The 25,947-nt window shown below is 39.0% G+C and overlaps 1 protein-coding gene across 1 annotated transcript in view; it reads left to right on the top strand.

Annotated features, from left to right (window-relative positions):
* The first annotated feature begins 432 nt into the window (after positions 1-432).
* The window catches only part of LOC143890539 (protein HUA2-LIKE 3-like), a 47,494-nt gene continuing 21,979 nt past the window's right edge, over positions 433-25,947 (top strand). Inside the window, exons 1-11 of the mRNA XM_077395277.1 lie at positions 433-557; positions 2,851-2,927; positions 10,557-12,533; positions 12,888-13,326; positions 19,650-19,758; positions 20,016-20,128; positions 20,216-20,403; positions 20,494-20,908; positions 21,237-21,699; positions 21,824-22,006; positions 22,374-22,464. Coding sequence (XP_077251392.1) covers positions 444-557; positions 2,851-2,927; positions 10,557-12,533; positions 12,888-13,326; positions 19,650-19,758; positions 20,016-20,128; positions 20,216-20,403; positions 20,494-20,908; positions 21,237-21,699; positions 21,824-22,006; positions 22,374-22,464 — 4,169 coding nt within the window. The 5' untranslated portion in view covers positions 433-443. The remainder of the gene's footprint in view (positions 558-2,850; positions 2,928-10,556; positions 12,534-12,887; positions 13,327-19,649; positions 19,759-20,015; positions 20,129-20,215; positions 20,404-20,493; positions 20,909-21,236; positions 21,700-21,823; positions 22,007-22,373; positions 22,465-25,947) is intronic.

The raw sequence follows: 25,947 nt of genomic DNA, 5'->3' as shown, positions 1-25,947 counted from the left end.
TAGAAACCGATTTCTCTCATTTGTTTTACTTTCCTAGAAATTAAAAGGTGATTTGCAAAGCAATTTTATTGAAAGTAAATTAAGAGGTGGCTGTCCCAAGTAAAAAAGGGGGGGTGGGGGGGGGGGGGGGGGGGGAGATATATAACTTCCCAATCCCAAATAAAATGCAGGGTTGTTTTCTCTCTCTCTGATTTTTTCAATTTTCAATGCCTGAAATTCCTCTCTCATAGGAGAACCCTAAAAAGCCCATCCCTTTCTCTGCAAAGAGATGGGCGATTTCTGCCTTTCCACAACGATCCACAAATCCCCAAATCCCTTCTCCCAATTCTACCCCTGCATGCCCTAATTCCACAAACAGTTCTTCTTCCACTGTTTTTTTTTTTTGATAGAACAGTTCTTCTTCCTCGGTTACTCTGTGTGTGTGTGTGTGTGTGTGTGTTTTAATGGCGCCGTCTCGTAAGAGAGGCGGTAACAGAGCATCTTCTGCTCTACAGAAATGGAAGATTGGGGATCTAGTTCTTGCCAAGGTCAAAGGGTTTCCGGCCTGGCCTGCAACGGTAAGTTTCTGCTTAGGATTTTGGTCTGCTCAGGGTTTTTTCCTTTCCCGTTGCACTAATCTTATGATTTGGTCTGATTTGGGTTTTTTGTTTGCCCTAAGCTTACGATTCTCGGTTATGCTGTTTCTAGGGTTTATTTAGTTGTTGCCTTAATCCTATGGCTTGGTCTGATTAGGGTTTTGGTTGCCCTAAGATTACAATTCCCGGTTATACTTTTCTGGGGTTTATTTAGTTGTTACCCTAATTATATGAGTTGGTCTGATTAGGGTTTTTGTTTGCCCTAAGCTTAGAATTCCATGTTCTACCGTTTTCTAGGGTTTATTTAGCTGTCCTAAGATTAGAATTCCTGGTTATGCTGTTTCTAGGGTTTATTTAGTTGTTGCCCTAATCCTATGGTTTGGTCTGCTTAGGGTTTTGGTTGCCCTAAGATTAGAATTCCCGTTTATACTTTTTCTGGGGTTTATTTAGTTGTGCCCTAATTATATGATTTGGTCTGATTAGGGGTTTTGTTTGCCCTAAGCTTAGAATTCCATGTTCTACCGTTTTCTAGGGTTATTTAGCTGTCCTAAGATTAGAATTCTTGGTTATGCTGCTTCTAGGGTTTATTTAGTTGTTGCCCTAATCCTATGGTTTGGTCTGCTTAGGGTTTTGGTTGCCCTAAGATTAGAATTCCCGGTTATACTTTTTCTGGGGTTTATTTAGTTGTTGCCCTAATTATATGATTTGGTTTGATTAGGGTTTTTGTTTGCCCTAAGCTTAGAATTCCATGTTCTACCATTTTCTAGGGTTTATTTAGCTGTCCTAAGCTTAGGATTCTCGGTTATGCTGTTTCTAGGGTTTATTTAGTTGTTGCCCTAATCCTATGGTTTGGTCTGCTTAGGGTTTTGGTTGCCCTAAGATTAGAATTCCCGGTTATACTGTTTCTGTGGTTTATTTAGTTGTTGCCCTAATTATATGGTTTGGTCTGGTTAGGGTTGTGGTTGGCCTAAGATTAGAATTCCATGTTCTACCGTTTTGTAGGGTTTATTTAGTTGTTGCCCTAATCCTATGGTTTGGTCTGCTTAGGGTTTTGGTGCCCCTAAGATTAGAATTCTCGGTTATACCGTTTATGGGGTTTATTCAGTTGTTGCCCTAATTATATGGTTTGGTCTGGTTAGGGTTTTTGTTGGCCTAAGATTAGAATTCCCAGCTCTACTGTTTTTGGGGTTTATTTAGTTGTTGCCCCAATCCTATGGTTTGGTCTGCTTAGGGTTTTGGCTGCCCTAAGCTTAGGATTCTCGGTTTTACAGTTTTTAGGGTTTATTTAGTTGTTGCCCTAATCCTATGGGTTGGTATGCTTAGAGTTCTTGTTGCCCTAACCTTAGAATTCTCGCTTCTACTGGTTTTAGGGTTTATTTAGTTGCTTCTTTATGTTCTTGTTATGTCGAGCAGAAGCAAGAATACTGTTATACCGCTTTCTGCTTCTTCCCCCCTTTTTTTTTCACTTGAATTTATTCTTTCCCATTGCCCTAATCCTACGATTTGGTCCAGGGTTGTGGTTGCCATAAGCTTAGAATTCCCGGTGCTATCGTGTTTAGGGTTTATTTAGTTGCTTCTTCATACTATTGTTATCTCGATCAGAAGCAGTAATACTGTTATACTGCTCACCTTTTATTTTATGTATGTTTGCTTTTATTTGCATGTCCTTTATTTGCCTGGATTTAGTTGTAATATGATTTCTTGACGAAATTACTCCCCTTTCTCATGTTTTTGCTTTGCTTATTTCTTGAATTAGTTTTTCGGGTCTGCTTCTGCTTAGGCCTTTTTTGGATTGAAAGAAAAACATTTCTGACGGAAAAAATTTCTTTTCATGATTTATGGTTGATTTAGAGGGATGCTATCATAAATAGAAGGTCCTTCTAAATAAAAACTGAATAGGGTTGTTGGTTCAAGTTACTTTTTTTCGAGCGTAAAAAAGAGTAGTAAATTAAGAAATATTTTTCCTTTCCAAACTTTTCCATGAAATTCCTGCAATCCAAGCATGGCCCTATGGAAGACTTTTTTTTTTTTCTTGCATGATTCATTACACTCTGTTCGTTCATAGTCAATAGTTCCATCATGCATTTCCCATCATGTGCTGATGCCATGATGTAAAGCCGTGCATGTTTATATCTGCAATGCGTGTACATTTGAGTGACTTTGTGGGTCATTCCAGAACTCACTGATTTGGATGCTTAAATTGATGTGACTTCATACAGCTTCTTTCTGATGTTATGTAAGTCACACGTTTAATTGATATGATGGATAACTGCAGGTAAGTGAACCGGAAAAGTGGGGCTACTCAACTAACTGGAAGAAAGTGCTTGTTTACTTCTTTGGGACCAAACAAATGTGAGTAGTCAGATTCAATTTTATAATTTTACAAAGTTAAAGTTTGGATGTCATTTAAATTTTCTGGGTGTTGGTTATATTTCAGTGGTTCCGTGTGAATTGTTTTTTAGGTGATGATGTATTTTTGTGACATCTCAAGTCAATGGTTGAAAGTAACTAGATAATTTTGTGTAAATCCGACTTGTAGTTCCCATTGAAGTACTAATAACACTTCCGATGTGAGCGGTCCACCAGGGCAATTATTGAATAATTTCTAATTATGAAACGTGGACACTGTCTCACTGGGGAATTGAAAAACTAGTGCAAGGATTTCCTTTTTTGTACCATCGATCCTCTTTTTTTGAGTGGCAAATTTTATTGTATTCAGTCCTTCTGGATTGATAATATTTTAGCTAAGGTAGGGCTGATATGCGGTGGATAGAGTGGATTTTGAGGTACTTATTCAAGTTGTTTTTTTAGGTGATGAAGTATTTTTGTGACATCTCAAGTCAATGGTTGAAGTAACTAGAGAATTTTAAGTAAATCTGACTTGTAGTTCCCATTGAACTACTAATAACACTTCCGATGTGAGCGGTCCACCAGGGTAAATATTGAATAATTTCTAATTGTGAAACGTGGACTATGGCTCACTGGGGAAAAGAAAAACTAGTGCTAGGATTTCCTTTTTTGTAACATCGATCCTCATTTTTTGAGTGGTAAATTTTATTGTATTCAATCCTTCTGGATTGATAATATTTTAGCTAAGGTAGGGCTGATATGCGGTGGATAGAGTGGATTTTGAGGTACTTATTCAAGTTATTTTTTTAGGTGATGATGTATTTTTTGTGACATCTCAAGTCAATGGTTGAAAGTAACAAGAGAATTTTGTGTAAATCTGACTTGTAGTTCCCATCGAAGTACTAATAACACTTCCGATGTGAGCGGTCCACCAGGGCAAATATTGAATAATTTCTAATTGTGAAACATGGACACTGTCTCACTAGGGAAAAGAAAAACTAGTGCTAGGATTTCCTTTTTTGTAACATCGATCCTCTTTTTTTGAGTGGCAAATTTTATTGTATTCCATCCTTCTGGATTGATAATATTTTAGCTAAGGTAGGGCTGATATGCGGTGGATAGAGTGGATTTTGAGGTACTTATTCAAGTTGTTTTTTTAGGTGATGATGTATTTTTGTGACATCTCAAGTCAATGGTTGAAAGTAACTAGAGAATTTTGAGTAAATCTGACTTGTAGTTCCCATTAAAGTACTAATAACACTTCCGATGTGAGCGGTCCACCAGGGCAAATATTGAATAATTTATAATTGTGAAACATGGACTATGGCTCACTGGGGAATTGAAAAACTAGTGCTAGGATTTCCTTTTTTGTAACATCTATCCTCTTTTTTTGAGTGGCAAATTTTATTGTATTCAATCCTTCTGGATTGATAATATTTTAGCTAAGGTAGGGCTGATATGCGGTGGATAGAGTGGATTTTGAGGTACTTATTCAAGTTGTTTTTTTAGGTGATGATGTATTTTTGTGACATCTCAAGTCAATGGTTGAAAGTAACTAGAGAATTTTGAGTAAATCTGACTTGTAGTTCCCATTGAAGTACTAATAACACTTCCGATGTGAGCGGTCCACGGGCAAATATTGAATAATTTCTAATTGTGAAACGTGGACTCTGGCTCACTGGGGAATTGAAAAACTAGTGCTAGGATTTCCTTTTTTGTAACATCAATCCTCTTTTTTTGAGTGGCAAATCTTATTGTATTCAATCCTTCTGGATTGATAATATTTTAGCTAAGGTAGGGCTGATAATCTGATATGCGGTGGACAGAGTGGATTTTGAGGTACTTAATCAGTCCTCCCCCCCTCAAAAAAAAAAAAAAAAAAAAAAAACGCCCACGCACGCACGCAAAGGATTTGTTGTGCCTCTTGATTTTGTTTGGGTGTAGCCCTTGACCGGTCCAGCCAAGGTTTTTTCTTATAGTTATTAATAAAGATTTAATATTAAAAAATATTTAGCTAAGGCTGGACCAAGTTCTGGACCAAGTTGGTGCAATGGTCTACACTTTCTCATTTTTTCCTTGTAATGAGTTATGCTGTGGATCATGTGAAAAGATTGACTAACTCGGATGCTGACAGGTTGGGAAGAAGGCGTAGCACGTCAAGAGCTAGCTCCTTTTGATTTTCTCCCCAGTGACAGTTTTTTCCCTTGTCTTGTGTTTTTCATTATTCTTTTCGCACGACCCCCTCGGTCGGTGTTGTAAATTCTTCTTCTTCTATTAATGAAGCCTTACTTTTCAAAAAAAAGAAGAAAAGGAGTTATGCGGTGGCCTCTGATAAGGACACTTTTGTACATGACTGTTTCAAGTGGAGTGAGGTGTGGATTTCTTGGAAGGTGATTCAGGCAGAATTTACTTGATAGAGAAATGATCGAATAGCTGGTTCTTGGACATCATAGCTTGCTGTTATATTAAGAAGCATGCTAAAGATAAGAGAGTTTGGATCTTGAATTCTTGTGGTTCTCTAATGTGCAATCTTTTTACTACCACATTTTTCTTAGCCCCCTTTCTTCACATTTGACTAGAGTGTGACTTATTCCTGCTCCTAGACTCTGCGTTTTCAGTTGGACTGCCTTTTAGGACAATATTCTCACAGCCGATCACTTGCGAAACTGGAAGATACTTATTAGCGATCATTTCCCTCAATGTGTGGGGGTAGGAGAGACTGTATTTTTATTCATTGCACGTTAGAATCCTTGGTGCAATTTGGGATTGTGTGGGTTTTCCCTTTCCGGCTTGCCGATCTTCTGGATCGTTGATCGTTTGCTCCTTGGCAGAGGAAATGGAGAATTTTGTGGCGTATTGTTGCTAGCCACCATCTGGGTTACGTGGAAGGAAAGACCTTCACCCAAAGATACTGGGACCAATATTAATAAAAATACTAAGAATGGGATTAATGATTATGAAATAATTGATAAAAAAGATCTTTTTTATTTCACGATTCATCAAGAAATCAACCCACCCAATAAAAAAAAAAACTTTTTTGATTGGATGGACGGTCGGCTAGGCTAGTTGAAGTATCAGTTTCTCTAAGATCCTTTTTCAAACCTGCTCCCAAAGCAAGCACCAGTACGTCAGTCAGTTGTTCCAGATCGAGAACCAGCCCTAATAGCAACAGAGGCAAGGATGGCAAGAGCAAAGCAAGCAGTAGACCTAGGAGAAGTGGTGCTAACTCCGGTTTCACCCCCTGGGTCAAAGACTTTGCCATCATTACGAGTTAGTACCCAATATCTATCATAAAGATAAGATTCACTGAATAACTAACTAAGACATCACTACGGTCGGGCTATTGAACACGGGGCGTTGCTTGCTTGCTGAAAAACGTAATACTAGCGCGCCTTACGTTTAGGGGGGCTTTTCAGCCTACGCTTGCAGCTTGCTCGCTGTCTACTAAACGGAATCCATATTATGCAGGGAGACATTGCTTTTGAGATGCTTCCTTGCCAAATCTCCATAGCCATTTACCCAACAAGGCAATGTTAGTTTCCTGTACTCTCCTTATTCATAAACCTCCACCTTTAGATGTCTTACACACCTCCTTCCACTTTACTAATGGGATGCCATGTTTGTCTTCAGTTCCCCCGATAGGAACCGCCTTTGAATTTGCTCAATTCTCTTCATTACCGCTATTGGGCATTTAAAAATTAACATTTGGTAAATTGGAATATTTGCTATCACAGCTTTGATGTGTGTGACTCTTCCCCCTCTAGACACCATATTTCTTTTCCATGTATCCAAACTTTATTCCACCATTTCCATAATATGATCCCATTGATTTTTTTTTTTTGCTTTTCCAAACCTAATAGGAAGACCAAAATAAGAAGTAGGAAGAGAGTCCTCCTGACAGTCTAAGATTCCTGCTAGCCCTTGAATAAGACCTTCTTCCAAATGGATCCGAAGACCCTTGATTTGTGAAAATTGGATCTTTGTCCTGTTATTTCTTCATAACAACGCAAAAATGCCTTCAGATTCAACACTTTCAATAAATCAGGAGAACTAAACAAAAGGGTATTGTTTGCAAACTGCAGATGTGTAACCTTCACTCCAACATCTCCAATCTTGAAGCCTTCAACCACAAGGTTTTCCTTTCTCTATAAGCCTGCTAAGAGTTTCAGCCACACTTACAAAAAGAAAAGGAGACAACGGAGTCCCCTACTTCAAACCCCTCGAGGATTTTAAAAACCTTTAGGAGACCAGTTGTTGAGAACAGAGAACCAAGCTGAGGATATGCATCTTGAAATCCAAGACCTCAATTTGGAACCAAAACCCATTCTATACATGAGATAATCCAGACACTTCCACTCAACCCAGTCATAAGCTTTTTTCATATGGAACATATCTAATTTGCACATGATACCACCTTTATTTCCAAGCTGAGGAATTTCGGTATAATCTTGATTCCATTCTTCTGCTCACACAAATCAGTCATCATCATAGACTCCATCATTGATCTTGATCATCACAATTTCGGCCTTGAACTTCACATGCCGAAACCCAACATCGATGGAAATGGTTGATTTTGGTGCTTGCTCTATAATTGAGCTTCCACTAATCATCTTCGTTCCTTTATTTCTCTCCACACAGCAAATCTGCAACAAACGTCGATCAGTTTACCTTTGCAATACCTGTTAGAGTAGTTGCTCCAATCTATCAATACTTTCATCCGGATGAAAAGACTTCTTTGGTTCCATCGTGACACAAACGATGTCCCGAATCAAACTTGCTTTGATACCAATTTGATGTAATTAAATCTACTAGGAATCCACCAAAAGTAGGAAACTTGCTAGTGAATTGAACAATCATACAAGCCGTCAAATGGGTCTTTACAAACAATGTTAGATCGATAAAACAACAGTATAATTGATCAAAACATGATCAATTCAGGGTAAGCCTTGAACCCAATAGGGAAAACTCATAACCATTCATTGACCTTAGGAAAAGTACTTCAAAATTTGACACACATACACACACAGCCTAAAACACCTTTAAACCCTAGTAAAATCCTAACTATTGTATAGGATCAATTTCAGCCCTTATATCAACCTAAAGAAAGCCTAATTTCTATTTAGAGCATTCTAAAATAAAATTAGGAAGTGGATTACTCGTCGCTATCTTGAAAACACTGTTCATGTTTTCATTACATAGGGCCTGCCAAAATTTACTTTTACCAAAAAATTAAATAAAAAATCTCTAAAAGTATCCATAATTCATAATGACCCAGCCTGCCAATTTTTATTTTTCGATGAACCTATCTCTATAGGGACCACTATTGATGTTAGCATGATGTCTCGCTCACCTTGGGCATGCTTTTAGGTCTTGGTCGACCCTATTCTTCTCTTGGACCATCTTTGCTGGATTATGGGCTTGTTCATGAACTTTGTTTGCATTGCATTGTATCCAATTTGGTGAACACATAATATACATTTCTTGTGCAAGGATGATACACTCAAATCGATAAATTGTCCACCTTTAATAACATTTTCCTTTTCAGCAAAATAAAGTATGAGGCATTTCTTGTTGATCTTCCTAGCTGATCTTGTTAGCTGCGGTGGGCTTTGAATTTTTTGGGGAGTTTTTCAAGGTAATGTAGCGGATGATTCAAGTCATCTCGCTTTTGTATGGGCAGCATGACTTGAACATATTAAACGGATGAGGCCTTGGAGTTTTCTTGTTGATCTTCCTATGCAATCTTGTTAGCTGCGATAGGCTATGGCTATTTTAGGGAGTTTTTCAAGGTAATGTAGCGGATGAATCAAGTCATCTCGCTTTTGTATGGGAAGTATGACTTGAACTTATTAAATGGATGGGGTCTTGGAATCCAGTATTCTTCCATGAAAATCTAGTCAACAAGTTCTAAACTTAACAACTGAAAATCATTTTTTTAATGGTGAAAATCATTTAGTAATGTAAGAAGCGGGGCAAGGATGTAGTAAATATGCCTGGACAGGAGGTACCTACGAGGGATATCTTTCGCTATCTTGGTTCAATCCTACATACGGAAAGAGAGATTGAAGAGGATGTTAACCACAGAATAAGAGCAGGTTGGTTGAAGTGGAAGCATGCTTCAGGAGTTTTGTGCGGCCGTAAAATACCTACCAAGTTGAAGGGAAAGTTTTATAAGACAGCTGTGAGGCCAGCCATGCTGTACGGCTCAGAATGTTGGGCCACCAAGAAGCAGCATGTATACAAGATGAGTGTAGTGGAGATGCGAATGCTTAGATGGATGTGCGGCCACACAAGGTTAGATAGAATTAAAAATGAAGACATCCGTAAAAAGGTGGGGGTGGCACTAATTGAGGAGAAGATGAGAGAGCACCGCTTAAGATGGTTTGGGCATATCCAACGTAGGCCTTTGGATGCTCCAATGAGAATAAGTACTCGTGCCAAGTTGATGGAGTAAAAAGAGAGGGTCAGAGCGGAAACAACTTGAGTAGAAACTGTGAGGAAAGACTTGATGGCTAGGAAAATAACAAAGAACATGACCTTGGATAGGAGAGAATGGAAGAAAGTGATCCATGTAGACGGAATCAACTAGTGTTGGGATTAGACTAAGTCAATTTGAGCCGGGTAGATCCTTTCACCTTCTTCATGAAAATTTTCTAAAGGATTCATTAGCCGACCCCAACTAATTTGTGACAAACGCTTAGTTGAGTTGACTTGAGTATGGTGAAAATCATTTGTTCTTATATGCATTTCTGCACAGCACCATGTTGTGTAACTAAATGCATGGCTTCTGCACTTAAATTTTTGGCATTTCTCGATAATATCATAGATTATTTCTGTGTGCGACGTGTAGTAGTCGTGTACGGCTTTTATCGTAGACAATTAAATCACGGTAGATTTCTATTTAATATTTGGCATAGATTTAGACACCATTTTGGTTCAATATTCAATCATGTCATTTGGAACCTAAATATGGTTCTGACCTCTATAAATCATGGTGATACTTTCCTTGTTTTTTTAGACATATCTAGAACAAGTTGTTGCAAGGATTTCACGGATGTGCATGCACTAGAAAACACATCTCAGTTATCGGCTTTGGGCTATCAGTTAAAGTGCTGTCAGCTATCTGATTTTCATCAGCATTAGCAATTAACATAGATTTAGACACCATTTTGGTTCGATATTCAATCATGTGATCATGTCATTTGAAACTTAAATATGGTTCTGACCTCTATAAATCATGGTGATACTTTCCTTGTTTTTTTAGACATATCTAGAACAAGTTGTTGCAAGGATTCCACGGATGTGCATGTACTAGAAAACACATCTCAGTTATCGGCTTTGGGTTATCAGTTAAAGTGCTGTTAGCTATCTGATTTTCATTAGCATTAGCAATTTACATTCTCACCTACTTTGGGTTAAGGGTCTGGTTTATCTAGTAAACTTGTTGAAGCCCGTAACTTTGGATTTCTCCTACCTTTTGTTTTATTCCCTTTAATTATAATCTTACTTTCAATGCTTGTGGATTTGTATGACCTATGCTTAGAATTTGATCTGAAAGAAGGCAATTTTATTGACTTGCTGCTTTGATTTATGTCAAAGTTATATGCTGATGTTGGGGTTTGTGTTATGTAGTGCTTTCTGCAATCCTGCTGACGTCGAAACATTTACAGAAGAGAAAAAAAAATCTCTGCTGACTAAACGTCAGCGTAAAGGAGCTGATTTCATTCGTGCAGTGGATGAGATTATTAGTAGCTATGAAAAGTCAAAGAAACCGAACCAAGATGATGAGTACAATTCTGTTGATGAAGGGACTTTATCAAATGCTGGGAGTTCAGAAAGTTCTAAAGCCAAATCTTGGACAGGGAGTCCAAAACAAAGCCCTGTTTCAGAAGGTTCTAAAGACAAATCTTGGACAAGGAGTCCAAAACAAAGCCCCGTTTCTGTGCATTATTCTTCTATAGACACAAGTGGTTCCTGCAATCCTGCTGATATTCCTGCGACCTTGATGGGAATTGCTGACTTGCATGATATGGAAACAGTGCCTGATGAGCCAATTAAAGATGTAACTATCCTCGATCAACACAGAGAAACGTCTTTGGGAACCATTAATTCTTTGAGAAAGAGATTAAGAGATGCACCGCTCCAAAGCTGTGTTATACGAAGGCCACCATCAATTCGGAGGTCTAGGAGTTCATCAAGGGTTGATCCCTCTAAATTTCAAAAGCCTAGTGTAATACAAGAGGAATCTATAATAGGGAATACATTGATTAGAAAATCACCTGACAACTCACTTTGTGATGATACACATGCCCTTGTTTATTCTGCGGCTGTTGTTTCCAATGGTAGCAGTGAAGACAATGGATCTGGAATAGTAGCAATGGAATCTGAGGCCGTTAGTTTAAATGAAGGTAGCACATTGGAATCAAATTGCAAAATCGAATACCCTGGGGTTATTGCCGAATGTTTTGAGAATGGTACTGGGTTGAGTGGGAGGCTTGTCCTCCGAGATAAGGGAGTTTTGCTCAAGAAGAAAAGGAAACCAAACAGGAAACGAGTTAATCACGGTACATTAACAACTGCTAGATTCGATAAAGAGATAGATTCGGACTTTCCAAATTCTACAAATACTTGTGAAAAATCAAACGAGAGATTTCATAGAGCAGATGGTGATGAACATTTACCGTTAGTAAAACGAGCGAGGGCTCGAATGGGCAAACCACCTACAGGACAGTGTGATGACTTTGTGGACACCAATGGGAAATCTGCTGAGAAGTCTTTGGTGAATCACTTGGAGACAGTTCCAATATCTTTCAAAGGTGATGATAACTTCCCTGTCGAGGGAACCTCATTGGGAGTTAAGGAATTTGGGGTTAGTTCACCACCTTCCAAAAATTGCACTCAATGTACGGGAGACGCTCCTCAGCTTTGGAAAGCTACAAAATATCATGTGAGAAGTAGTTCAATCGATGTTGAGGCTGCTCTGCCTCCTTCTAAACGCCTTCATCGTGCTCTCGAAGCTATGTCTGCCAATAATACGTGTACCGAATTCCCAAGTGCTATTGAAGTGCTATCTAATGGGTTTACGGCTTCTTTTGATACGAGTTCCCCTCGTAATTGCATAAATAACAATGCAGGTAGCCCTATACAAGCACAAACTATAGACTCATCTGATAATAATACAGTCTGTAATAGTACATCTGGATTCTCCTGTTCAACACCACCAACTCCTGAGATACTGACAAAAACTAATTCAGGGGTAAAGCTGGGCGGCGAAGGAAATTTCCATTGCGCGGAAGTTTCTTCACCTGTCTTGGAAGAAATCAACAAGGAAGTTTTGCAGCTAAGGAAGGATTGCTCAGATGATGTCTTGAAGGGGGAAGCTGTTTGTTCTCAGGGAGAAGACTCAGATGGGAAACATGAAACTGCGCAACGTACTCCCCAGAGACAGGTTTCTATTTCGAGGACTAAAGATGTTGACAGTTTCTCACCTTTAAATGATAATGGCGTGCTTCCAACAGTTGCAAATGGGGGTCCAATAGCAAGCATTATTCATGAAAATTTGAACACTTTAAAGTCTCAGTCAGATGAAAACACCGAAGTTAAGGAAATGTGAGTTTCCGATTCGTTTTTTTTTTGGTAGGCTGAGTTTCTGATTCGTAGTATGTAGTAACTAGTTGTTCTCGCCCGTACAATTTTTTGAACAATCAATACTACCAATAAATTATTAACTTGTGTATTATGCTTGTAGCCTTTCATATCCTTTTAGGAATTTTCTTAAGGCCATCTTTATTTTAGATTTTAAGAATCGATTTTGAGTCCAATACTGATTCGTGGACTCAAAATCAAACTGAATTTTGAGTCCAATATTCAGTTTTGGACTCAAAATCTATTCTCAAAATCCAAAACAAAAGTGCCTTAGTATTGTGCCAATACAATTAATTGTGTTAGTCTTGGCATTTGTAGGAATGAGGTTGCAAAAGAAGTTAAAGGCAAGCTAATACCAATGGTTAGAGACATTTCTTCATATTCAACATCTATGAAGGTTTTAATTGCTGCTGCCCAGGCTAAGCGGCATTTGTCTCGTTCTACTTCTATCGCTGACAATGTTTCAGATGATAAGATTGTTTCTGATGCTGTATCAAGTCTATCCTCAATTCATGGGGTGGAATCTTCATTACAAGTGTCCTCTCCCTATCCCACTAACTTTATAGATGGCAGAAAATTTGAATCATTATTAAATCATGGACAAACAGCCTTGGGAAGATGGACTGGGCGTGAGGAAGCAAAATCTGCATTGAAAGCTTTTGAGGTTATGCTTGGAACATTATCTAGGACAAAAGAGAGCATCGGTCGAGCAACCCGCCTTGCAATTGACTGTGCAAAATATGGCATTGCTGGTGAGGTAAGTGTATGCCTTGTTAATTTTGATTCTTTTATTGTTATTTGGTTACGCATTTGGCTATAAGATACCTTGATTCCATTTAAGTTAGTATGATTGGTTGCTCAAAGCAAGGCGATCATCGGCATTTAAAACGCCGATGATCTTCCTCTAATCTGCCCTACGCATGTTTGGTTGGCATTTTGCATCGAAACTCCCTTTGACTCCCAGACATCTTCGAGACATCATAATTGCGTTTTTTAATACGAGGCGCCTATGTGGCGGAAGTGTTCCCTCTAATATTCTCCCCATCTTTCACCATTTGGTGGAATTTGGGTGGAAGAAGAGGATAAAATTCTTGTCTTATTCTCTCTTCCACTCTGTATTTTGGTAATGACACCCCTACATCTTCCACTAATCTTCTCGAGGATGGCCGCCCAACCAAACACTACTTACCACTCGTCCACTATTCTTCTCCCCATCTTCCATGCTTGTCTACTTCCCTTTGACTTCTTCTACTAATCTCCCAGCCACCTTTGAGCAACCAAAAAGAGCAATGTGCAGTGCTTTTTTTCTTCCAAATCTTCATCTGTCTGGGTTTGCATCTTGGGCTTAGGCGTTTGTAGATCCGGTTATAGATTTTCCTTGTTTTACCTAATAAGTTGTCTGGCTAAGTTTTGCAATTCGATTAATCTCTGACCGTTTATGTGGATCTTTGCTGGCTGATTGCAGTTTGAAAGATGGCCAATCTCATGATATCTTTAAATAGATATTTATATTGTAAAACGATGATTGTGATGTGGATTATTGATATTGTAAAATCATCATCAATAAAGTGATTATAAGTTTATAACTCAACTGTAATCTCTCTTTCACTGCCTAGTTCATATGACTGCAACTTTTTGGGCTTGTGAGTTTATTAATTTCCCAAGCTCATCAGGCTATACGACTTTTATCTATTTTATATTTGGTTATGTTTATCTGCAAGCAATATAAGTATGTACTTTTAAAATTCTTGTGGTATAGTCGTGGCAAATATTTCATTGAGCTGGCACAGATGGTATTGAGGAAACAATTCTCACCTTGTTGGTCATCCCTCTGTGTCCTCTTCGTTACCTCTGGGCTACATTTTTCTCTCTGCTTCCCCCACAAATTTCCCTTTCTTCTACCTGCGAGAACATCCTTCTGAGATTCCCTCATAAGCCATGCAAGGGCAGACCCAATTCCCTGCTAGTCTCAACATAATTCTGAATTAATGATTCTTGTCTTCCACCTCCTGCAGACCCGTAGTCATAAGTCTGTGACTGTGACCTTTCTCTAATTTGTTCTGTCTGTCCTTCTCTTTATTAGCTCTGCCTCCGCCCTTCCCCCACTGAAAATTTTCCTTTGTGGCTGTTAATCCTCTGTTCTGCCTCAATCCTTGCAAAACTGGCTTAATCTCTTGGGATGACACCGGGTTTGAAGCAGTTATATAACTCTCTGACTGGATTGAGAGGTTCTTTCTGTAAGAAAGCCAACTCTGCACCCTGCACCAAACTATTATGCAGAAACAAACCAGCGAAAGATGAATTGAACAAAAAATGTGCACCTGTATGTTCCTTTATATATATATATATATATATATATATATAGAGAGAGAGAGAGAGAGAGAGAGAGAGAGAGAGAGAGAGAGAGAGAGAGAGAGAGAGAGTATGAGAAAACGGTTCCTACACATGTGTAGAGAGTTCTCTACACACTGGCTTAAATACAGTGGGGGCCCACATTGTTTGGGTGATCCAAGCCATCCATTTTAAAGGCCCTCACATAGATAGGGTGTCTACAAAAAATCAGATCCATAGGATCATCCCAACCCTACGATTTGTGAAGGTAAAATGGATGTCATTAAACCTTCACAAATTAGTCCATTTTTTGCCTCCACAGTTCGAATGGTTAGGAGACACCCTATCTATGTGAGGGCCTTAAAAATGAATGGTTTGGATCACCCAAATAATGTGGGCCCCCACTGTATTTTAAGCTAGTGTGTAGATAACTTATCTACACATATGTGTAGGAACCGTTTTCTCATATATATATATATATAGAGAGAGAGAGAGAGAGAGAGAGAGAGAGAGAGAGAGAGAGAGAGAGAGAGAGAGAGAGAGATGGTTCGTGCAAATGTGTGCAGGTAAGTTACCTGCACACGTTTGCAGAAACAGTGTGGGGGCCATTTTTTTTGGGGGATCAAAACCATTCATTTGGAAGGCCCTTCCATGGATAAGGTGTGGCCCAAAAATCAGCCCCATTGGATTGTCCTAACCCAATCAAAGTTGGGGGGCGGGGGGAATGGACAGAAACATGGACGCCCTTCCATGGATAAGGCGTGGCCCAAAAATCAGCCCCATTGGATTGTCCTAACCCAATCAAAGTTGGGGGGGGGGGGGGGGGGGGGGGGGGGATGGACAGACACTGTGTCCATGTTTCTGCCCATTTTCCCCCTCTACAAATGGCAGGGTTAGGATGATCCAATGGGACTGATTGTTGGGCCACACCCTATCCATGGAGGGGCCTTCCACATGAATGCTTTGGACCCCCAAAAAATGTGGGCCCCCACCTTGTTTTTGCAAACGTGTGCAGGTAAGCTTACCTGCACACGTTTGCAGGAACCATTTTCTCATATATATATATATATATATATATACATAGAGAGAGAGAGAACGGTTCCTACACACATGTGTAGATAAGTTATCTACACACTAGCTTAAAATACAGTGGGGGCCACATTATTTGGGTATCTAAACCATTCATTTTTAAGGCCCTCTCATAGATAGAGTGTCCACAAAAAATCAGATCCATAGGATCATCCTAACCATTCGAACTTTGGAGGCAAAAAATGAGCTAATTTGTGAAGGTTTAAAGACATCCATTTTACCTCCACAAATCGTAGGGTTGGGATGATCCTATGGATCTGATTTTTTGTAGACACCTTATCTATGTGAGGGCCTTTAAAATGGATGGCTTGGATCACCCAAACAATGTGGGCCCCCACTGTATTTTAAGCTAGTGTGTAGGAACCGTTTTCTCTTATATATACATATATATATATATATATATATATACATATATATATATATATATACATATATATATATATATATGTATGCAAGGTTTAAAATTTCGGTTTCGGTAACCGTTTCGGACCCCACCAAAAATCGAAATTTCGGTCCGAAATTTGGTAATTTGGTTCCAAATTCCGGACCCAAAAATTGAAATTTCGGACCGAAATTTTGTAACACTTTTTTTTTTATAATAAATAATGTCATTAAACCGAAATTTCGGTCCGAGGGCGAAAAAAGGAATTTCGGAAAATTCCGGTTTCGGTCCCCACCGGTAACCGAAATTTCGGTCTTTAAACCATATATATATGTGTATAAGGAAAAGGAGTGTGCGGTCGACCGCATATAAGGTTATATGCGGTCGAGGGCCCAAACACATGGGTCCCACGTTTTTTGTGGTGATCAAAACCATTCATTTGTAAGGCCCCATCATAGATAGGGTGTGTACAAAAAATCAGCTCCATTGGATCATCCTAACCCCTCCAAAAGTGGAGGGCAAAAATGGGCAGATTTGTGGCAAACGATGTCTGTCCATTTTGCCCTCCACTTTTGGATGGGTTAGGATGATCCTATGGAGCTGATTTTTTGTACACACCCTATCTATGTAAGGGTCTTGCAAATAAATGCTTTGGATCATCCTAACAATGTGGGCCCACATGAGTTTTGGGCCTTCGACCGCACCTAAGCTTGGTGCGGTCGAGCGCACAATCTTATTCCTCATATATATATATATATATATATATATATATATATATATATTAGGAAAAGGTTTCTGAGGGAGCAGCCCACTAAATACACCATCTCCCATAGTTGTTTGACTCATCTAACCCATTCATTCTATCGGTTATAGTTAGGATTATAAGTTATGTTAGGGTTATGATTTGTGGAGGTTTAAAATGGATGGCTACAAAATGTGCTTCTATAGATTGAATGGTTAGGATTATGGTATGGAGATGGTTTCTTAGGAACACCCTATCTATGTGAGGTCCTATGGAATGAATGGGTTGGATGAGTGAAACAACATGGGAGATGGTGTATTTTAGTGGCTTGCTCAGGTTGTGTAATACCTCAAAAACCTCGCCCCATATATATATATATATATACGCGCGCGCGCATACACACACACACACAACTCAACTCAACAAAGCCTCTGTCCCAAGCTAGTTGGGGTCGGCTAAAATGAATACTTTAGAAAAATTTCATGAAGAAGGTGAAAGGAATCTATCCGGCTCTAGTTGGGTTCTTCTACGTGGATCATTTTCTTCAATTCTATCCTATCCAAGGTCATGTTCTATGTTATGTTCTTAGCTATCAAGTCTTTCACTGTTTCTACCCAAGTTGTTTTTGGTCTGCCCCTACATCTTTTTACTCTATCAATTTGGCACAAATCGCCTCTTCTCATCGGAGCATCCAAAGGCCTACGTTGGATATGTCCAACCCATCTTAAGCGGTGCTCCCTCATCTTCTCCTCAGTTGGTGCCACCCACACCATTTTACGAATGTCTTCATTTTTAGTTCTATCTAACCTTGTGTGGCCGCACATGCCATCTAAGCATTCACATCTTCGCTACACTCATCTTATGCACATGCTGCTTCTTGGTGGCCCAACATTATGAGCCGTACAACATGGCTGGGCCTCACAACTGTCTTATATTACTTTCCCTTCTACTTGGTAGGGATTTTACGGTCGCACAGAACTCCTGAGGCAAGCTTCCACTTCAACCAACCTGCTCTTATTCTATGGTTAACGTCCTCTTCAATCTCTCATTCCTTATGTAGAATTGAATCAAGATAGCGAAAGATATCCCTCTTAGGTACCTCATGTCCAGTCATATTTACTACAATCTCGTCCCGCCTCCTTACATTACCTCCATATACTCTGCCTTATTCCTACTCAGTCTAAAACCTTTGGATTCCAATGCAGGTCTCCATAACTCAACTTAGCATTTACTCTTGCTTTGGTTTCGTCGATTAATACTATGTCATCTGCAAATAACATACACCACGACACCTCATTCTGGATACCCTTCGTAAGCTCATCCACAACAGGTGCAGTCCTATTGTAATTGGAAACTAGCTAGACGTGCCATCCGTGGTTCTAACACTAATTACTGCTCCATCATACATATCTTTAATCACATCAACATATTTAGCAGGCACTTTTTTCCTTTCAAGGACCCACCACATAACACTTCTGGGATCACTATCATACGTTTTCTCCAAATCAATGAAAACCATATGAGAGCTGCTAGGAAAACGAGAGTCCATTTTCCTTAAAACGATGAGGTGATATAGTGGTGACATGTGCTCAAGAAGAAAAGAAAGTGCGCTGCCTCTGTCAGGCCAATGTGTGTCATTCTACAAAATGACCAAAATATCCTTTTTCAGGATTAAACTTTCAAAAGAATAACTAGCAATCTCAGGAAGTCGAATGCGAGCAACGGTTACCGGGGTCTCTCCGCCTGGCCATGAAAGCTTATTGATAAGAGTCCGTCCGTCCGTCCGTCCGGTAAAGGTGGTCTGTTGGCCGCTGAAAAACTGATCCAAAATATAACATGTGTTTTGGATCGGTTTTCTGGCAGATAGGGTAATGCCTTTCTCTGGCCGGAGTTTCCTCTGACTGTGACTCTGGTTTGTGCATGTCTCAACCGGTTGCCCATGACAGCTTTAGCGATGATGGCATTTTTTAGAAAACTTTATTAAGGGTATTTTGGTCATTTTAAGCATCATTTTTATTTTCAAAACTGATCTCCCTTTTGAAAGTCTTTTCCTTTCTTTCTTCAAGGTTTCTTCAAAACAGATCTCCAATTTGAAAGTCTTTTCATTTCTTTCTTCAAGATTTCTTGCTTAATCATTTTTTACATTTATTTAGGGGTTCCGGGTCTTAATTCTTTTGGGGGTTATTAATAAAAAAAGTAAATCTTTTGGGGGTTCTAGATAGAAGTAGCCCCCCTCCCCTCTCTCTCTAAGGGGACTTTGTGCAGTTTTTGCATCTTTTGAGAATATGTACTTACTGTTCTTGCTTTGCTGTGTTACTTCTAATATTTCAAGCATAGTTTTAGGTCTATAATTTATTAGTTTCACCTATTGCAGTTCATATTGCTTGACAGCTAGTGTCATTTTGAAGAGCTCTGAACTCATTTCATTGTTGAGTCTTGAAATCAATAACCTAAAACTATTCTTTTGGTTACTGCAGTGTACTTCTGGTTTTGTTTCTAAATCTTCTTTTCTTATATTGTTTTTTTTTCCATGTAGGTGGTTGAACTTCTTCTACGGAGCCTGGAAAGTGAATCAAGTTTACACCGGCGGGTGGATCTTTTCTTTCTTGTGGATTCTATTATACAGTCTTCTCAGGGTCAGAAAGGTACTTCCTTTACCATTCAAAAAAAAAAAAAAAAAAAAGAAAAAGAAAAAGAAAAGAAAAGAAAACGAAAGGTACTTCCTTTTCAGTTTGCCAAGGTGTTTTTTTTTAATGGAGCAGTTTAACAAGTTATTTCCTACTTTTGATGGTGATGGATGATATATGTTGAATATAATTGATACCCACATGTTGGAAAGTGGTTATGAATGCTATAGATTTAATTTAAATTATATCCTCAAAACATTTGTTGGAATTTTCAGGTGATATTGGAGATATATACCCCACAGCAGTTCAAGCTGTGCTTTCACGTTTGCTATACGCTGCCGCTCCACCTGGACATGCTGCTCGAGAAAACCGCAAGCAATGCCTTAAGGCGAGAAATTGCTGTTGTCTTGTTGAGGCTTCCCTTTTCCTATGTTTTGGTTATTTAATATTCACTTTTGCCTCTTATTTTGAATAGGTTCTGAGGCTTTGGCTAGAGAGGAAAACACTCCCAGAATCCATAGTTCGGAAGCACATGCGAGAGCTTGATTCATTAAATGATGCATCATTTACTAATGCTTTTTCTCGACGTGAGGCTAGAATGGAGAGGGCTCTGAATGATCCTCTCAGGGAAATGGATGGTATGCTTGTTGATGAGTATGGAAGGTATACATTTCTTCTCTTATACATGATTTTTGATGGCTGTCATTAGTGTTATTAGTTCACCACTTAATGTATATTCATATTTGACCTCAGCAACACAAGTTTTCAGCTTCCGGGTTTCCTTATTCCCTGTTTGCTTGAAGATAATGAGGAAGGATGTTCTACTGATGAAGAGAGTTTTGAGGCTGTTACCCCTGAACACGATCCTGGTATCCCCAATGAATCAGGAGAAACTGATGCATTTGCCGCTGAAAAGCAGCATCATATTTTGGAAGATGTTGATGGTGAGCTCGAAATGGAGGACGTGGCCCCCTCTTCTGATTGCCAGTTTGATCAGCGCCTTTCATTGCCCTTGGCCCCACCACTCCCTGTAGAGTTGCCACCACCACCTCCCCCTATCCCATCATCCCCTCCACCAATGGACCCTCCTCCACTTCCCTCTCTTCCTCTACCATTGTCCCGTACTTATCCCTTTACTGATCCTGTGGACTCTCACAGGGCTACATATGTAAGCATCTCAGCCTGATACTCTTTTATACACGGACATAGAGATTTGGTAAAAAAAAAGAAGCAAATTTCATTATTGTGCCGAAATTTTGGGAATTTTTTTTTTTAAAAACTTCATTTTCTCCGAATTAATTTCGGAAATTTCGGCCAATTCCAATATTTCGGATTTAGGTGGTTTTGGTGTCAGGCCCAACCGAAATCCGGTATTTCGGCTGAAATTTAAAACCATGCCTGTACATGTGTTGCATTTTTTTTGCCAGTGTTGATTTGGATATAGAATATTGCTATATTCTAATGGTTGTATTTTAATGTGATCTATATATGAGCAGAGGATGCAAAACTACTTCCCACAATCTATAGCTCAGCGGCCAAGCACAGAGAATATCAATTCGGCGTCCTTGGGTACAGTGCCTTATCGCACTCAGGGATATATAGATCTTCAAATGCAAATGCCAATACCTTCTTCTTCTTACAGTTCTAGTTCCTATGAGAGCCTTCCTGGGCCTCATCCATCTGGGCCGTCTGCGAATAATATCCAAAAGTTTGGTGGAACACCATTGCCTAATAAGGTTTACCATATACGGCCGCCGCTTCCGACTCTCTCAAATCAGTTCTCCTATGTCCAGGCAGACTCACAACAACGAAAACAATCTTGGAAGGATTGTTCTTCCTCTCCTAGATTACAATTTGTACATGAAATGCGCTGTGGGAATTTCGTGGGCCCCCAGGGTAAAATGAGTCTCCCCCAACATGACATTGATGAGAGATGCAGATTTTCTTCAAATCATTCAGGTCGTATTACTATTATCTAGCTTTGTATACTAACTTTGAAGATTTGTAGTATTTTGTCAGTTTAAACTTACTGAAGTGCTAGCGACTATTGCTAACTTAAGGTTGACGTGTTCATTTCACTCAGGCCGTGGACATTCTGACAGGCCTGAAACATCATACAATCATTCTTCCTTCTATGGTCCACCTGATGAACCCTCACCAGTCTCAAATCGTGGCTGGCCTCTTCCTCCCAGGGCATCGAATTCTTGGAATTTCGTACCCGCTTTGCAATCTCCTTTGGAAAATGCAACTGGGTTGACTAGAGGTGGTTTGTTTGGCAAATAATCAATTTATTGTTTCATTGACTTCCTTTCATAGTTTTAAATTTTGGCCGAAATATTTCGGTTTCGGTTTGGACCGAAACCGAAAGTATATTGAATCGGTTTTTTATAGGATTTTAGTGAAATTTCGTTGAAATTTACAAGATTTCCACCAAAATTTTAGGATTTGCACTGAAATTTGTAAAAATACCGACCTTTTTTTTTTTTACCAATTTTTACATGATTTCGGTCGAAACCGAAAAATTGCACCCAAACTGACACTTACAACCTTGCTTCCTTTACCCACTAATCTTTCTTTGCACCTGAGGCATTTGCTTAGATCGGATTATATAGTTTCATATATTCTTTGTCAAGGTTTATTTAAGTTGAAGGCTTATGCTTTTCTTTTGGTTTTGCAGCTCCAAACTTCTGGAGACCAAGATGAACAATCTTCTCAGAGCTACTGGTATATCATGTTCCTAATTTTTACGTCTCCAATTTCGGCAGATTTTTGTAATTATTTTCTTACATCTTCTCCTGTTTTATTCAGGCGTAATTGATTTTGATCTTGACTCTCTGCCTTGTACGGAACTATGGATCCATCTGATATTTATTCTGGGAAATCAATCCATCCACATATGCAAGACTTTGACCCGAGGCTAGAGCTTGGTAACATGCGGTCGAGCTCATTGTGTATATGTAATTTATATCATCTGTTCTGCAAATGCAGACATCGGAAAGACAGTCATCGTGGGAGAGCTGATCTAGCCATTATCTATCATGTATCAATCTTCATGTTATATAGAAATAGTTTTTCAATGAATTTAGTTGATTTTTTCAGATAATTATTGTCTATTCCCATCCAAATCTTTGCAAAGTGAATTTTGGCTCACACTTCCTTTTTTTATTGTATGTCTGTCTCAAAGTAAATCCCCTGGTCTTAGCGTTAATTTGCTTATCTAGTTTAGTTTGAGTAATTAAAGTGCAGTCTTCTGATTACTGATTTCCATAGCAAGGCCTTAACTGATAAACGGTTTGGATGATTGAACGAGTGGATCCTACTTGTACTTTTCTCCGCTCGTACTTGGAAAAACATGCCCATCCATAGCATACAAACCCAATTACTATGTCCATCTCTAACTATATTTGTAAGAAGGTCTCATGTTTCAGCAATTTTCGACATTAAAATACAAATAAAGATCAACATTGTTATGCAATGATAAAAAAAACTTGTTGGTTCATACTAAATAATAAACCTTATTATTATCCAGCATTCTTTTAGTGTCGTGTAAAATTAAACTCTACCTTTGTGAACATCAAATTTAGCCTTGATAAACATCGAAATGGATTAGAGATAAACATACAAATTATACTGGGTTTGTGGCAATTTTTTGTGTTCTTTCTTTCTCAAAGCATTTTTATCCTACCGAACGTGATCTTGCTTTGCCTAGAACAATTTATATTTTATTTATGCCCCTTATTTATCTGATGATTTATTCCGCTCTTTTTTTGGTTGCAAACTATTCTTCTATTTTAGAGAATTGACATGTTTCTGCCATGTTCTCAAAGTTTCCATAACAGAAACCTATGCTCTCTTGTCCCTACCAGTTTGAAGTAGTTATCAGGCACGTCACGAAGTGCAGAATATGCGTATTCCTTATTAAGTAGCCATTATAGTTCAAGAATTGGTAGGCTAAGGTTTAGTGCTCTTTCTTTTTTGTGCCAACTGACCATGGAAAGTTATTGACCAAGATAGATTTTCTTTTAAATTTTTATTGTGAGTAAAGGCTGTTGTTTTCTCCAACGTAGGCCTTTGGATGCTCCAGTGAGAAGAAGTGACTCGTGCCAAGCTGATGGAGTAGAAAGACGTAGGGGCAGACTGAAAACAACTTGGTAGAAACGGTAAGGAAAGACTTGATGGCTAGGAACATAACTGAGAACATGACCTTGGATAGGAGAGAATGGAAGAAAATGATCCATGTAGACGAACCCAACTAGTGTCAGGATTAGACTTAGTCAATTTGAGCCCAGTAGATTCTTTCACCTTCTCCATGAAAGTTTTCTTAAATTTTTCTGAAGGATTCATTAGCCCACCCCAGCTAGTTTGGGACAAAGGCTTAGTTGAGTTGAGTTGAGTTGAATTGAGTAGAGCCTAGCCTGTTGTTTTCTCTCACAAAATTTTGAATTCATTATTGGGAAAAATACACTTAGACCCCATGTGGTTTCTGACACATTCAACTTAACCCCTAATGTTTAAAAAGTTACAAGTAGACTCCCTGTGGTTTCAATTTGTGTTAGGTAGACCCCCTTAGTTGACGGTTCGTCCACAGATTGAAGGGTTAGGATGATCCTATGGAGCTGATTTTTTGGGCACACCCTATCTATGTCAGGGCCCATCAAATGAACGCTTTGGATCATCCAAACAATGTTGGCCCACTGTGTTTTTGGTAGTGTTTGGATTCAGGTATGGGGTTTGGGCCCACTAATTTAATGCTTTCTTATGTTGTTTTGGTTTGATGCCTTTTCTGAAGTGTAATGCTTCATATTGGGCCGTTTTCTAACTCCTCTCTCCCTTTCTTTCTCTCACTTTTCTTCCCCTCCCCTATTTCTTCTCTTTGCTCTTTCTTTCTAGTCTCATTTCTCTCTTACCCCCCCACCCCACCCCCCCCGCTTCTTTCCGTCTTCAGCCTTCCTGGTTAGGTTTATAAACCGCTCTCCCTTCTACTCCTATCTTTCCCCATTTTTAAAGGCAAAGAAAAACTTTAAAGGGGGTGAATTTATCCTCGAGCAGTGAACCATTGTTCTCAAAGTTTAGAGAATTGACATGTTTATGCCATGTTCTCAAAGTTTCCATAACAGAAACCTATGCTCTCTTGTCCCTACCAGTTTGAAGTAGTTATCAGGCACGTCACGAAGTGCAGAATATGGGAATATGGGTATTCCTTATTAAGGAGCCATTATAGTTCAAGAATTGGTAGGATGAAGGTTTAGTGCTCTTTCTTTTTTGTGCCAACTGACCATGGAAAGTTATTGACCAAGATATATTTTCTTTTAAATGTTTATTGTGAGTAAAGCTTGTTGTTTTCTCCAAGGCAGGCCTTTGGATGCTCCAGTGAGAAGAAGTGACTCGTGCGAAGCTGATAGAGTAAAAAGAGGTAGGGGCAGACCGAAAACAACTTGGTAGAAACGGTGAAGAAAAACTTGATGGCTAGGAACAAAACAGAGAACATGACCTTAGATAGGAGAGAATGGAAGAAAATGATCCATGTAGACGAACCCAACTAGTGTTAGGATTAGACTTACTCAATTTGAGACCATAGATTCTTTCACCTTGTTCATGAAAATTTTCTAAAATTTTTCTAGAGGATTCATTAGCCCACCCCAACTAGTTTGGGACAAAGTCTTAGTTGAGTTGAGTTGAATTGAGTAAAGCCTGTTGTTTTCTCTTGCAGAATTTTGAATTCATTATTTCCTGCTTTGTTGTCTGTTAGTATATCCATGAGTTGCTGGTCAGGGTTGCCAAATTAGGTATGCTGGAACTCAATTTTTGTCAATGCTTGTAGCTTCTAGTGGAGTTCCATGTTCTCCCACGATCTAAGTATTATTATTATTTTATCTGGAATCAGCACTATTTTCTTCAATGATCTTATAATTTTTTTTTTTGCTTACGAATTGGGTGTCTTCTTGTGTGACTGAAAATTGCTGGAGTTTGGAGACTAAGATGGCCTCCTTTCTCCTCCTACTGCTTCATCTGGACTGAACTAAATGATAGGCGTAAACCCATAATGGTGTCTCTTCTTCTGCTCAAGTGATTACATCTACTTTACAAGTAGTGTTCATGTTAGTGGGTTTACTTAGATTATGATCGTTTTATGCTCTTGTTTTTGTCTAAAAATTTATTTCATACTGTGCATATAGTAAGATGTAAAATGGTTCAAGTTTGTAACAT

Source organism: Tasmannia lanceolata, unplaced genomic scaffold (assembly GCF_043159265.1).
Source record: "Tasmannia lanceolata isolate RefF3 unplaced genomic scaffold, GAP_Taslan_0.1 ptg000002l, whole genome shotgun sequence".
NCBI lineage: Eukaryota > Viridiplantae > Streptophyta > Magnoliopsida > Canellales > Winteraceae > Tasmannia > Tasmannia lanceolata.
The sequence above is the reverse complement of the archived record's forward strand: the minus strand, read 5'-3'. Positions and strand labels throughout refer to the sequence as shown.